This window comes from Pholis gunnellus, assembly GCF_910591455.1.
Source record: "Pholis gunnellus genome assembly, chromosome: 1".
In the NCBI taxonomy this organism is placed as follows: Eukaryota; Metazoa; Chordata; class Actinopteri; order Perciformes; family Pholidae; genus Pholis; species Pholis gunnellus.
In genome coordinates, this window is record NC_136528.1 from 9,851,133 (window position 1) to 9,866,126 (window position 14,994).

Below are 14,994 nucleotides of genomic sequence, written 5' to 3' on the forward strand. Positions count from 1 at the left end.
GACACACAGGTAAGTTTGGTTTATCGTTTATTTGAAAATAAATAACATTGTACAAAAATATTTTCAGTTTTGCACCAACGGCACATTGTGGCAGGGAACAGAGACAGCAATCATATGAGGGTAATATTCTGAAAACATTTTCTCTGTATCAGGCTGCATATTTTACATTAACAGTAACCACATTTTGAACTTGTTGACTTCCTACATTTTCATCCCTTGTTTTAACTGTCTCCTTTGTCTTGGCATGTTTGTCAGTATGTGAGTGATGTACAAGGCAATACAATCCAATAGGCTGTGAACAAGCACAAGCCCTATAAAGATGAAAAGGCAGTGTCTAAATGCAGCGCTACAATTTGAAATTGACAGTGAATTTAACATTTTGAATTTGACATAGTGATTGTTCCCTGCAGCTGACATTCTCTTCATACCCCACAAGTGGAAATCAGAGAACTGAGCTGTCTATCTTTCTATTAAGATAGACAGCACTTCCTCATAGTAGCAAACATGCTACCTTTGTAGCTTTTTGTAGAAAACAGTTTCCTTAGAAACACTTAGATTCATTACATATAATGTAACAAACATTTAGTTTGATTTCCATTGTATGTTTGTGCAACATACGCCCTCATTTTCAGTTTACCCACACCTCGAGTTTAGTGTAGACTGCAAGTTACACTACATCAGCTCCTCATAGCTCAAATATGTTCTTTCACCCATAATGCACCCTTTTCCCATGTCTGTATGTCTTGTGACCAGCTAAGATTTAAGAAGCCTGAGGTTTAGGAGCAGAGGCAGGCCCCGGCTGAGGCTTTCTTTGCACCTTTGCCATGTTTCTTTTCTTGACAGGCTGGAGCAGAGAGGAGAGGTAGACTGTAGAGGAAGATGATAGTCAAATTCACCACCACACAGAGCAGCGCTGCACCCACTGAGCTGGCGAAGGTGATGGGCATGGAGTGTTCAAGGAGCCAGGGGCGCCGTGCCACCATGTCCTGTTGAACGGCCTTCATCTGGAAGTGGGTGCCGAGGATGCCGCACACGTGGAAGAGTTGATGGCTGTGACCTGCAGGGGGAGCAGTCGAGTCGTGTTTGAGTTCAGGCGGCACAGCGAAAAATAAGTCACAGTTGGAAACAACTCCCAACTGATTTCAACAGAAAACGTGGAGGTGGTTATAGATTAGCATTATTTCACAATGATTAACACAAATGAGAAAGCATTTCATGTGTTAATGTGACTCCAGTGGTGTAGAGGTCTAAGAAATGTGACATTTGACAGGGAGCTGTTAAAAACACTGCATTCAAAAGCTATACAAGACAATATTGTAGGATCATCATGAATGTATCATTATGGCAAACCTCTCACGCTATTTTTTTATTGTTTCATATACCTTTATAAGACAAGTTGCTGCAAGTTTAAAACACAGAGGTTTTAAACATTTATAATTTGATCCTGCTTTAACTACTTTTCTGGCGGTGAAAAAACTGTAAATGCAACACTGACACATCGCCATAAGTTGTTATGACTTATTGTAAACATCCTGCAAATACGAAGCAACATTTGTTTGTATAGCACTCTCCTTAGCTTTGTTTTGGTCTTCACCTACTCTTGAGGGAAATATCTGTCTATGTAGCTGCTCCATTATGATCACCAGCTAATTGTTAACTCTGTCTGCAGTTCGGTGCTGATCAGGTGGTGTGCTGTGGGTTTTTAGAGTTTTTCTTAAAACAGCCGCCAGCTGTGATGGGAAACAACGCTGATGAGACCGGTGAGAATGAAAACAGTAAAGCTAAATCATATTTTCTCAAAGACGCCGAAACACTCCGTAGACTCCTGTGATAATCCTCTGTATAGGCTGTGGTTGGCACACTGGGCAAACAAACCAATGTGTAACATGCTAATGACAACAACAACAACAACAACAACAGCCACCCCTCAAATCAGTCTCACCTATGTAGTCGAAGCTGCCAGGCGCCAGGCGCTCAGGTAAATGTGTGGCAAACAGAAAGCCTGTGAGGAGAGCCAAGGTGATGTGGTTGTAGTGGAGCATGTTGGTATCATTGTCTGTGCAGCCCTCTCCTACACACAGAAACACCTGTGAGCACAACACACAGAACAGATTCAACAGATTACAATGCTATCTCCATTTCTGCCACTTTTATCACCTTCAAATTGTTCTAATGAGGCGTAAACGCATTTATTAAGTATCTCTAGTGGAGCATAAAACTGTGGTTCTAGTCTCAAAGGGGGAATGTGTCAAATGTTCCTCTTTCACTGACCAGATTCACATCATATATCATATCTCACATACATTTACTATGTGCATTAATGAAAGCTTAACTACTGCTTATTATTACTTTAAATTATATCACATCAAATATAACCCTTGTCATGGACATTACAGTAACATAAAGCCATGTATTTGAAAAAAGCAGAAAAGTCATTCAAGTAAACGATTTGGATTTCAAAATGATGTCCGATATATGAAATGTTATCTGTGACACTAAGGAAACACACATCCTTTCAGATGTGTGTTTTGTGAAGACACATGTGTGTGAAGTGCACAGATATGATCCTACCCTGTAGAACAGAGGAATGTGGTCAAACATGTAGGGGTAGGTGAAGGCAACAACACGGAGATATTTGCTGAACTTTGGAGCCTGGCACTCTGAGAATCTGAAAGAAAAAAGACACAATGTGCTCAGTAGCTGGAAATGTCAGGATAAGTAGATACATCTGTTCAAAAAAGTCCATGCACTTAAAAAAGATAATTCAAATAACTTGAAATAAATGATTTAATAAATAAACCATTAATTAACATGTCATGTTTTCTGTGCTGTACATAAATGGTAAACTTGACAGAACTCTTTTATCTAAAGAGTTATTATGGCCAGAACTTTTTGTTCTTAGAGTTAAAGTCAGTGAGTCAGGTTGTTACAGAACACGTTTTGCCACTCTTTTGTCAGCTCCTCTAACCAGCAGCTGAAACATATAAACAATTAGACTAAATCGCTTAGGGCTGGTCCCCATCGTCACGCTTAGGTAACACCCATTGTGTTAGACAGAGAGTTGCTCAATTCTTAAAAGTCAAACATGTCCGTGGGATGAAGTCGGTCTGAAGACACGTCAATAATCACACATTTTGACAGGATGATTTTACATTTATCTGTTGCTGCCATCATTTGAGGCACGATAAACACAATTTATGATAGAATGTTGAAGCAATAGGAGCAGTTTTTTTTTACCTCTGTATGACGTCATGATTATATTGGACAAATGGTAGGCCAAGCCTTAGCAGTGGGGAGAGATGAGTAAAAGAACAATATATTAGCCAGACCGAGCCAACATCAATCCAGTACATGAAGAGATAACATTGTGATAATTGTTCGGAGGTACAGTGCTGATTTTATACAGAATGTGTACTGAAGTGTTCTCCTCAGTGACAAAGGTCCTACAAACTTAATATTTCTCATTTTAGTTCACATTTGATGAAAACCACCTTTATTTGCCAACCACAGGGATCACACATTTATTCACAAGCAACTCAGCAGAATATAAAGTGCAGTAATTAGCTCCACCGCTGCCAACTAGAACATTAAGGGGATCAACATATTAATGCATCAATAATTATAATCCAATAATCTTCTGAAATTGGCGTAATGACTAGTTTTAATGTGAATATTTGTACTTTTACTTCAGTCAAATTTTGAATGAAGGATTTTTACTTGTAAGAGAGTATTTATACCATGTGGTACTGCTACTTTTACTTATGTAAAATATCTGAGTAGGCTACTTCTTGCACCTCTGGACCAGGACTACACTTTTGAGGTACACGTTAACATTATCCTTATTTACAAGTCAAACCAACAGTAAATAAAGACACTGGAGATGAGAGAACACTGTATGGATACTATGCATGTTAATGTAGCTACTAAATGTTAATTTAGGTGTAACATTTAGCATATGAACATGCTAAAATGTGGTATCTAGCATTTAGCATATTAGCCTGGTATTATGCTAACAGGCAGAGTTTGTGCCTCTCATGTATTATCAGTGTTCACATTTAACTAACAAAGATCATTTTACCTTAACTGTTGCTAGTAAAACACCTTTCTGGGGATATATATTTTAGGAACAAATGCTAAGCTCTGTGACTTAAAACTGGATGCTTGCTAGCACGCTAACAGGTTAATCTTTTTTCTAAAAGAGAACACACTGATATTTTTGTTCTCTGTGTTGTCACCATACCTGGAGTAGCAGGCCATGGCGGTGCAGATGACAGTGTTAAACACAGCGATGGGGACGTAGCACTGGTGAAAGAAGCTGTTCACCCACTTGTCCGGGAAAACATAAGCTGAATAGACGATTGCTGAGCCTGCAGCAGGACACATTAAACAGTGCACAATTATACATTTTGAACACAGTTTGTTTTATGTTTGGAAAAGTATGCGTACGCTGCAGTTAGATACTTTGTTCACCCCCATTTACAAAATGTACAGGAGGAAGACAGAGTATTAAAAACACTTGTTTTTAATACAAAGACATTCAACGCAACACCATCACTAACTTCCATCAATACTTAAAATCAAACATTAAAGCCTCACAAAAAGTATGGATTGATTATACATCCCAACTGGTAATAATAATACTCTGCAGTCTGTGTGAGTAACTCTGTTGCTGTCTTTATATGTTGTAATTGTTTCAGAGTCAGAACTTTGTTACCTCTATGTTTACAGACAAAGATAGCATATTTGATTTGATCTGATTAAATTTGATTTCCCTTTATTGTCAGATTTCTCTCAAATTTAAAAAGACATACATTTCACTAAACACAACATGTTAAGACACTTAAGACATTTCTTTTACATAACACATCTGGTTCCGTTACTGAAACTAACTTGTTAACCTCTTAACAAGCCAGTGGGCAGGTGGGTATTCCGCCTGCCAACGGGTTAGGGTTTAGGTTTTAAGGTTATATGACCAATGTTTTAAATTATAAAATGTTTTATATTCATCAAACTGCTTCCGTATGTTTCCCAGTGTCACAGAAGTGAGTAAAAGCAGTTGGCACATACATAATTTTAATGAATATAAAACCTTACATTAAAAAAATTGTTGATCATCATTTAACCCTGCACCCTAAATCCTTGCGGTCAGGTGGGTTTTTAAGAGGTTAAGTGATAGTAAAGTAAGTGCTCAGTGCATAACACATAGCCGCTCTTGGACCTATTGATAGAGAACCATACACTTACCCAGGCTGTAGAAACTGAGGGCAGCGTAGTCAAAGAAGAAGCCGATGTGGCGTGCCCGCACAGACATGCTGCTGAAGGTGTGAGCAAGGCTCGACGCCAGCGGATAAATGCAGCAGGTGAGCAGGAAGAGCACCAGAGGCCAGCTGAAGGAGTCCTTCCATGCTGTCTGCACCAACACCACCGTCACTGCTTCCCATAGGAAGTACCTGCCAGGAGAAACAGGTCACATTAACTTGATTATATTGGATGCAGCAGTATTTTTGTGTGCGTCTTTAGTAACAATGTGTAATTTCAAATCAATTAGTTTTGGAGCCTGATCATCATTATCACACGTCAAGCAATTGGCCCCATGCACGATACAAAAAAGGGAGCAAATAAGTGTCAATATATACAGAGGACTGACATATTAAAGTAATATAAAAAGGGGGGTCACTGGATGGTTCCAAGAGTATATCACCTATGTGAATGATATGTCCTTCACAGTCACACCTATGAGAGATTTTGGAGCTTTATGATGTTTTTTTCTTTGGGTTTGTCACCTAACTGTGGATTCATGGAGCTAAGTGGAGGTATGTAGCCTCTGCTCAACTTCAATGAGGGGAAGAAATGATAACGCCCTGACCAGGGGTAGATAGAGAAGCAAAACACTGTTGGTGTGGCCTTGTTGTTACTTTATATGTCTGATAGCATCATGAACGCATTAAGAAATGGAAGTAGCCAATGTAACAACAGAAGGTATTTAATCAGTGAAAACATTGCCTCAGTACTGAGTTCTGAGCCAGAGATAAAAAAGCACACAGTTGATCAGTTTCTATCTTGAATTTAGGCTGTTATCTGTCACACTGTAGTAATATCAGTAGTATTGCAGGAATATTTGCACATATAAGAGATAATATAGAAGTGGCTTAACATTCGGTGTATGATATTTATACATCATCATTTTAGCACGTCACTTCGCATAAAACTACAACTTGTCATTTCAATATTTCTATTTGTTTAAGGATCAAGCAAACACAATATAACGTCATTGCTAAGCTTCCGAGGTGTTGGTAGTTATATTTCTAAACGTGGAGAGAGCCATGCAAGTTGTTTCCCTCTGCTTCTAGTCTTTATGCGAAGCTAAACTAACTGCCTCCCGGCTCTGGCTCCATATCTCATGCACGGACACGAGAGTGTTCATCTAAATCTGAGCAAGAACGTTTTTTTTTAACCAACCAAAACAAACTGGAACATTCAAGCAGCTCCGTTTGGTGAAAGTAAACCCTGAACCATCGAACCATGACAGACGTAATAATGAAAATTACAAAACAACAGAGACGAACTTCCTGTTTGATGGCCAATTACCTTCTCTAGTGGGCCTGAACAGAATGCCAATATTGTCATGGATAGTACTCTTTACATCTTATTACATATATATCTTATACACACACACACACATAACGACAACCGAGACAGACATCTGATATGCTCCCAGCATTTCAAAGACCCACACTTGGCTTGTCATCCCTGTACCTGTCAGTATACCTGTCAACGTAGTCAGAACAAAGCGTCACTCAATTAAACCCTGTATTTGTTAGTAACTCTCAGTGACATAACAGTTCCACACAAGCACAGCTCAGTCTTATCATAGTTTTTGCCCCGTGTTTCCACGCCTCTCATTAACAAATCATCATTATTTGTGCTTTTCCCCGTCACTGAGCAGTTAACTAATTGAGTCAACTCATAAGCCTCGAGCACAGATCTGCTCATTAGCGGCTTGCCTGTAGGCCTGCGCCGAGCCCCAAGACACAAACACCCATGTGGCCTTAGCATATGCTCAACGCTCAGCCACCCGCACACACACACATCCACCTACACACACACACACACACACACACACACACGCACACACTTTCTCCCTGGACTATGCAGTCAAAGCAACTGGCATCTCAACAGGAAGGAAGTGCATCGTGGCTCCTGGGGGCAGCAACCTCTGTAGTAGCTTTAAATCACGAGATCTCATATAAACACACAACTACAAAATAAAAAAGAATTGCATCAGTGAAGTCTTGGATTTAACCTTCATGCGGTCATGCTGTGTTTGTCAAACAGAGACACTAAACTCGGGGAGGAAGTTAAAAATGTTGCTTTAAGCTCCAGATCAATGTTAGCCGGCAGATACAGAAATCATTCTTTAACTTGTCTATCTTTGGCATTCTTCCTCTTCAGTTGTTCAGCCTATCTGTCTGCTCCTACAAGTGTTGCATCCTAAGTCTCTCAATACACTGTAAAAAATATGAGAAAACTCAAAGAAATTAGGCAATAAGATGCAAAGTCATCTTGAGTTCGCTCAATTTTAGGGCCAACAAGTTGTGTCAACTGAGTTTAAGAAGTTCTACTGTTTGTTTCATCAAACCTTAAATTATTTATTACCTCACTTGCTTACTCTTTTGTCTAGACCTCTTGAAAGTTTTAAGGTAGACAAACATTGATCTGAGAGCTTAGTTATATTGTCACCAGTTGATTTCCAGTTTGTAAAGCAGTGATTCCTCCATGCACAGCGACTAATCTAAGCCCTACAGCTTCTGATTCTTCTAACCGCCACATTCAAACATGGATCAGTAGATCGGGGTTTGCAATGGGAGGATTAAATGTGTTACAAAGATGACAAGAAGTGGATTATTAATCTCTTAATCAGAGAGAAGACCCCCGCGACTCATCTGAGACACATGTATAGTCGGGCTGTCCTCAACATTAACAGGAAAAAAAAGCATTAAAAAATGATTAATCGACTAAAGATGCTAAGACCAAAATGGCCAGTTAGTTGACTAAGAGGGGACGGCCCTACACACAACTATAAACAGACAAATCCAATTGTTCTCTCAACTCAATAAAAACGAGGTTTCTGGAGTTGTCAAACTGTTTTGATGAGGTGGACTTTCATCAGTTGTGCCAAACAGTATTAATTGATGTTTTCACAATGTATGGTGAAAAGGTTGAGTAAATGTATGAGCTGAACGGATAAATACACTGTATGAATGCAGCTCTACTATGAGAGTCCTGTTGGACTGGATGCTTTGCTGCACTGCAGGAGGTCATTAGGACACACATGGTTGCTGGGATGTATGTCTTCAAAACAAACCTGTTTGTATGTGCAATCATTCTCATGTTGCTTGAGTCATTCAACTGCCTACGCTATCCTCAACAGCTTCGTTACTATGAAAAGTCCATTGCTCTCCTGGCACCTTGAGTACATTTATGGTACTAAATATGCACCGGGATGAATTCACTGACAGATACTATGAATACCAATCAGACAGATACTGTAACTCTGGATATGAGCAGTAAAAATGAATGGTAGCCTTTAGTCGGTAATGTGCCAGAACTGATATAATAAAACCCCGGTCTATGTGTGGTAGTAGCTAAAGACTTCAGAAAATGTCAGTCTGTAAATCCACAGATTGAAATTCTGTCTTACTGTCTTCAAGCTCGACAGGCTGTGCAAGATTCCTTTTAACACAAAGACAAACAACGTCTCGTGACTGGAATGAAAACAACAAATGCTATGCTTTGGTTCAGGAGGAATTTGGAAAATTCCAGAAGATGCAATGTAATGTGAAATGAACTCACTAACTCCGCCACTGGCCTGCAAAACAAAAACAACTGAAAATTCCTTCAGGTGTGCCACATGTTGCTGGTCTACAAGACACGACTGCTAGCAAACACACGTTTATGGCTCGTAAAATTGCGATGCATTCGGGACACATTTAGAGTGTTTACCAGGTGGGCAAAAAGTGGGTCCAGATGTTGAGCGTCTCATTGGTCAGCTGGAAGAGGCTCAGGATGCAGTCGGTGGCTGAGCTGTGGGGGTGTCGGTAGCCGGAGATGATGCTGTGCTCGTGGAAAACCTTGAGAGAGAAAACTCTTAGTCAGTCCTCAGCCGGTTTGACAAATTTGTGAAACCTGTTATTCTCCTGCTCTGGAGGCAGAAGAAGTCTCTCACAAGACTCACAAACTACACAAGACTAGGAAATATCAGTCGACGGGTTGCATGTTTGAGAGGGGTTTCACCATGGAGTCCCAAAATAAAATGGCTACAGTTATTGGAAAGAAAAGGTTTTTGTTGGTCAAGATTATGTTTTTGATTTCATCTTTCTGGGGTTTCAAGCCAAAATGGTTAGCAACCACTGATTTAAGAGTACTTCTTCACATTATATTGTTCAAAACGTCAATATTTATGCAGCCCTCTCAAACTCACAGGAGTAATCAATAAAGTGTATTTCATGAAGTGAAACATTAAAGGTATAAGTCAAAGTGTGACTCTGTGGGAAAAATGAATACACAATTTTTTACACTTTTGACTTGAAGTTTTAAAGGTCCCATATATATATAAATTCAAGTCCAAGTGCTGTATAAATACTGTGGTGAAATACACAGCCAGTATTCAGAAACTGTCTTTAAACGAACCGTCGGGATTTCAGTATGATTGTGACGCCACAGCTACACATGTAGACCATTTCACAGTTTTTAGAGGTAAACTGTCTGAACATATCCCAGTCTATTTCCTGTTGCAGTGTATGTGAATGACATCAGCTGACAGGAAGTAAACAAAAAAGCAAAAGCAGTTGCCTAGTAATGCAATTCTGTTGAATAGCGCTAAAACAGAGCGTTTCAGACAGAGGGGGAATACAGGTACATTCAGACAGACTGTATGAGAAAAATAAAGACTTCTTTGATCATTAAAGTATGTAAACATGTTGGAGTTCCAAAATACAAGTGTGGCCCTGAAAATTAAATTACATTTACCTCCTCAACACTCGACCTCCTAATTGAGTCCAGCTCAGTCTGAGCGTATGAAATGAGACGAACTTACTTTGGGCACTTGATTGATGGTGAAGACTTGTGGTAATTTGATGAGGCTGAGCATGACTGCTGCAAGGTGCTGCTGCTGCTGCTGTCAGGGAGGCGCTGAACTGAAGCTGCCCGCTGGGGTGTGCCTCATTCTTTATACGGTTTGGGTTGCCATGCTGCTCTCCGGGTTTCTCCCTTCATCTCCACCCTCTTCAAACCCAGCGAGAATATCCAGTGTACCTGTGCAACTCCTCCTCCTCCTTTTTCCTCCTCCTCCTCCTCCTCCTCCTGCTGCTGCTGCTGTCTCTGGAGGTGGAGGGTATGTGCACACAGGTGTATGCTCTCACACATAAAAGGCATGTACACACACACACACACGTGCAAGCAACACAACTGCTGTTTGGCCACGGGATTATTATGTAAAAGGAAGACAAGTCTTTCCAGATCACAACATCTTAACATTCACATAACGAGTCTGTCGTTTACAAAGAAAATCTCTTCTTTTTGAAATTGCATAAGTTTCTCCCAAAGACATGACAGTCAAGCCAGTACAACAGGTTTCGGTAAAAATGAAAAAACTAAAAATCTCCCTTCAGTTGCGATTGATATTACTGTAATGGTCTGCAACTGACGCTAATATTTTCTCAACATTTCGCCTGCCAGAACCTCTCAGCAAAAGAGCTGCAAGCAGGCAGCTCAGCTCAGCGCTGAACCTAACAAGTGCTATCTGAGTTTCAGCCGGTCCAGATAAGGTCTAACCTCATGAATGAAGGGTATGAATAGATCTGGCAGAAAAGTCAACAGAGTTCCTTTTATGCCACTTTCTTGCTCCTCTCCTGGTTTTGCTGGCATGTCACCATCTTCCCACAGCGGTCACACCCAGAGACGGCCGAGCCCAGCCAGAGCTCCCCGGCCCTGTTATCTTGTTTAAACTCTGAAACAATGAAAGCAAACAGGTCTCACCGCCACCGCAGAATTAGGAAGTTACAATTATTTTTTAGGTGTGATATGTTTTTTACTTTGGTGACATCACTGCATACAAAAGCTATTTTGTTTTGAGCTCAAATATGTCACAGTAAGTCATGCTCGCTTAAGTTTGAACACATTGAATAAGTTAATGCTTCATCTCAACGGCTTGATGGAAAACCCACATTGTTCTGAAATGCCTAATCCTGAGCTACAAGTCCAAATTATTCAAGTATGCTTACCACAAACACATTTTATCATGATTTTCCTTTTAAACTACGCCACAGAAGTCAGCTCTTAATTTGAAAAAAAGAGGTGTTGTACCTGCAATCACAACAGATCAGTGAGGTGAAACACACATGTAGTGCCGAGCACCTTGGGATCTCGTTCCGCTTTCTCTCTCAGAGGAGTAGAGCTGCAAAGCAACACCACAGGTTCAGAGTGAAAAGACAACAAACAAACAGACGAGTCAGTTTGGGTTGGCTCGGGGTCAGTTCGTTAATATGTAAGTCATTCAGACTTTAAGTGGCAACAATTTAAACAAAGCCAAGAGGAAGGTCAAAGTGACAACAACATCGGAAGCGCACCTTCTTAGCTTTATAGTAACGTTAAAGGTGATTTTAATATCATATATTTCGGTAGCAAAAGTGTTTTACTGCCCTCTCGGGTTAGAATTCTCAAGATGGGTGCACTTGTGATCACACCTGACCCCACCCATCGGGCAGTACCGACGAGTGGGGTCGGGTGGGGTCAGAAAAGTGCTCCGTGGCTCCAAAACACAACTTGCATGGTGCAGATTTGTGCCAGTATAGGGCAGGGCAGCACACGACACCTGAATCACAGGGCATCAAAACACCACGAGAACCAACAGCATCGTTAACAATACAGACTTATAAAAACATATCTCACATGGCTTGTAGTGGAAGAATACAAATAGAAAAGCTTCTGCAGAGTCTTTATCAACACTTACAAAATGTACGTTTTTTAGTTTAACTTGTTTTTTAAAAGGATTAAATTAAAGTTTATGTCACAATCTCTACCACCTGCTGCTGTTTGATACCAGCCACCAGAGACTTTCATGCAATCAGTAGCCTGGCTGTTCACACCAGCTCAAGCTCATTTCTCTGTGTTGGTCAACAAATAATTATGCTCCTCTGCTCCATCCCACCTCTCTCTCTCTCTCTGTCTGTCTGTCTGTCTGCCTGTGTGTGTGTGTGTGTGTGTGTGTGTGTGTGTGTGTGTGTGTGTGTGTGTGTGTGTGTGTGTGTGCACATCGAGGGCAGTGGAATTCGGATCTTTCGTGAACGTTACATCACCAACAGTGATTTCACAGTTTACTGATGAAGTTGAACCACTAGAGGGAAACAGAAATTAGATTTCCAGGTAGAGTTTAAAAACCAACAAACCACGGACATTCATGTACAGAATAAATATATAATAATGCTTTTTTAAGTTTAAGTTGAGGTGAAGTTGATATTTGTTTGTGAAATTATAATAAAGAAAAGAACTAAAGCTGTGGAATATATGTGGGAAATGCAGTGGAGTAAAAAGTGCAATATTTGAAGTGTAAAGAAGCAGAAAATGAAAATACAAAATATTGCACCTAAGTAGCCTACTGAACTTGAGTACATGTATTTAGTTTTCAGCTGTTGGTGTGTGTTTGTATTTCAGCGTCTCAACAACGGTGTCTTTTGAAATCCAGCTTGATTGAATTGCTTCAGGGTTAAGAACTACGGCAGCTGACGAGAAAACGCAAATGGTCCAATCTAGAGCTAGTGTATGGTTTGTCCGCTCTGAGCCACTGTAGAAACAGGACCCGCTCCTTATGTAGATGTAAAGATTCTGGCCAAATCCCAATGTCCCCCCTAAACCCTCAAACCCTGAACCCTCAAGGACTTACTGACGTCACCTGGTAAGCGGTTGAGTGTGAGAGGCTGTGAGGGCTTGAGATGGTGTAAATAGAAACGGGACAGCACTTTGCTGCAACATTTCACGTTACCATAAAAACGACAACAAATATGATGTATAATTGTGTGTATTTATTTTATACTTTGTACTCCCTGATTTGAACGTCTTCCAGGATCTTTACTCACAAGATGAGAAGTAATTTCATATAATCTATTTACTCGTTTTTGTCAAAACAGCTTCAATGACAAAATCTAATATTTGATGAATAAATAAATAAATATTCTCTGATTTCATGTTTATTTTTTGTTCCATCTTTAACCCTTAATGTTTCTGTGTAAATGTAATACTCCAGGCTGAACGCACGTGAGCCGATCTCTTTGTTTACCTTTTTTTTTTTTACTGTCTCCATGCATCCACTGGTTACCCCGTGTTTAACGTCACATTGCAATGATTTGTGGGTAATTCCCTTAGGCTAAGTCAGCATACCATGCTGACTTGCGGAAAGGGTTCATTAAGGGCTCAAAATGTCTGCGAGAGAGCCCTCAAACACTCGATGATTTGACAACGGGACAGCCCTAAACCCTCACGGACTTCGCGGGAGCGCGCCTCAAATTTCCGTGAGTCCGTAAGGGGGGACATTGGGATTTGGCCTCTGTCTGTATAAATGAAACTTAAAAATGACACTGAATACAAGCTGCCAGTACCTGCTGACACGTGTACTGTCCCATCTCACCACAAGGTGTCAGTACTTCCAAATAGAAGCTGTGTGGCGATGCATGATGAAAAGGAACGTTTTTTTATTTATTTTAGCCTGAATTGAAGGTTTTCTTTACAGAAGCTCAATATCCTTAAACTCTGTCCTTAGATATTACATTTTGCCTTCGTATCCTTTTGATATGGGCTCATTTATCTTTCAGTAACCTTGGACTACAAAGCCAAGTGTTTTGGAGACATCACAGGGAATTAAAGTGCATCACTGCAGAGACAGGGAGGTCTTGAAGCGCTGCATGCTGCTCTTATTGACTGTTAATGAGAAATAGTACCAAGTTCACTTCAGGTCAGAGTCTGAGGCCAAACTGAGCCTCCTGTAGCGAGTCCTGCATGTTTGTGTAACATCAGCACAACTCTGGAGCACATTAAGCATTCATCGAGTCGCTGCCGAGGCGAACTTTGTTTTTGTTGACTTCAGATGACTCTAAGGTCGTCCAAAGGCTTACAGCACAGATATTGATTTTTATTAAACACAACCAATGTAAGGATTTTATTTACATATACGCAGTGGTGGAAAGTAACTCCACTTCTTACTCTCCTACATTTATTTTACAGCTATTACTTTGCACATTCAGATTTTAAATATGTAACCTAATATGAATTTAAAGTCTGATGCACTGTTATAGATTAAACTACCCAGCAGCATATAAAGTAGTTACAGTTGCTCAATCACCTACAACATCGAAACCCTAACTCTGACGATAACAATGCTCCAATAATGATATAAATGGTGGAAGTATTTAGTTCTTTTATTTAAGTAAAAGTAGTAATATTACAATATCAACACATTTTCACTCCCAACCCGTCAAATACCAGAGCTTAGTCAGTGGCCCTAAGGTTCAAACTGTGATGCTTTACGTTGCCCTTTGGCGTCGGTTTTGGACGTGCATGTTTCTTCAAAACAAACATCTGTCTTCACAGGAAGTTAGGTTTAGGCAACAAAAACGATTGGTTTTGGTTTAGGAAAAGAACATGGCTAACGCTAACAACGACTCACGAGACTCAAGTGACAAAATGTCAAAGTTTACTTTGACGCTGCGCTCCAAAATACATACTTTTTCTTATGTACTTTTAGTAAATACTGCAGCTTCCCTTAAAAAGTACATAGTGTTGCATGCAGTATGCATTCAGTTGGGACTTCGTCATAACATGGCACCTTGAATTTTGACCCTCTTGCTCACATGGCCGCTGCGCAGAGGATTGTGGGTCAGAATAAGAAGAATTTCATGGTGACTGCAGTAGGACATCCTGGTATTTTTGGCATACCGTATTTGA

At 40.2% G+C, this 14,994-nt stretch overlaps 1 protein-coding gene across 1 annotated transcript; it reads right to left on the reverse strand.

Annotated features, from left to right (window-relative positions):
• Window positions 1–10: 10 nt before the first annotated feature.
• Window positions 11–10,270, reverse strand: paqr5b (progestin and adipoQ receptor family member Vb). The gene is made up of 8 exons (XM_079180242.1): window positions 10,097–10,270; window positions 9,004–9,131; window positions 5,245–5,450; window positions 4,241–4,367; window positions 3,238–3,282; window positions 2,572–2,668; window positions 1,943–2,087; window positions 11–1,057 (listed from the first exon to the last, which is right to left on the reverse strand). Exons 1-8 carry the CDS (start codon window positions 10,148–10,150, stop codon window positions 777–779), a joined length of 1,083 nt encoding a protein of 360 aa, XP_079036368.1. The 5' UTR covers window positions 10,151–10,270; the 3' UTR covers window positions 11–776.
• Between the last annotated feature and the right edge of the window lie 4,724 nt (window positions 10,271–14,994).

Coding starts and splice junctions, on each gene's coding strand:
- paqr5b (XM_079180242.1), bottom strand. CDS start 10,150: ATGCTCAGCCTCATCAAATTACCACAAGTCTTCACCATCAATCAAGTG. Junction 4,368..5,244: donor CCTCAGTTTCTACAGCCTGG/GTAAGTGTATGG, acceptor GTCCTGCTGCAG/GCTCAGCAATCGTCTATTCA. Junction 3,283..4,240: donor GCCATGGCCTGCTACTCCAG/GTATGGTGACAA, acceptor CCCACTGCTAAG/GCTTGGCCTACCATTTGTCC.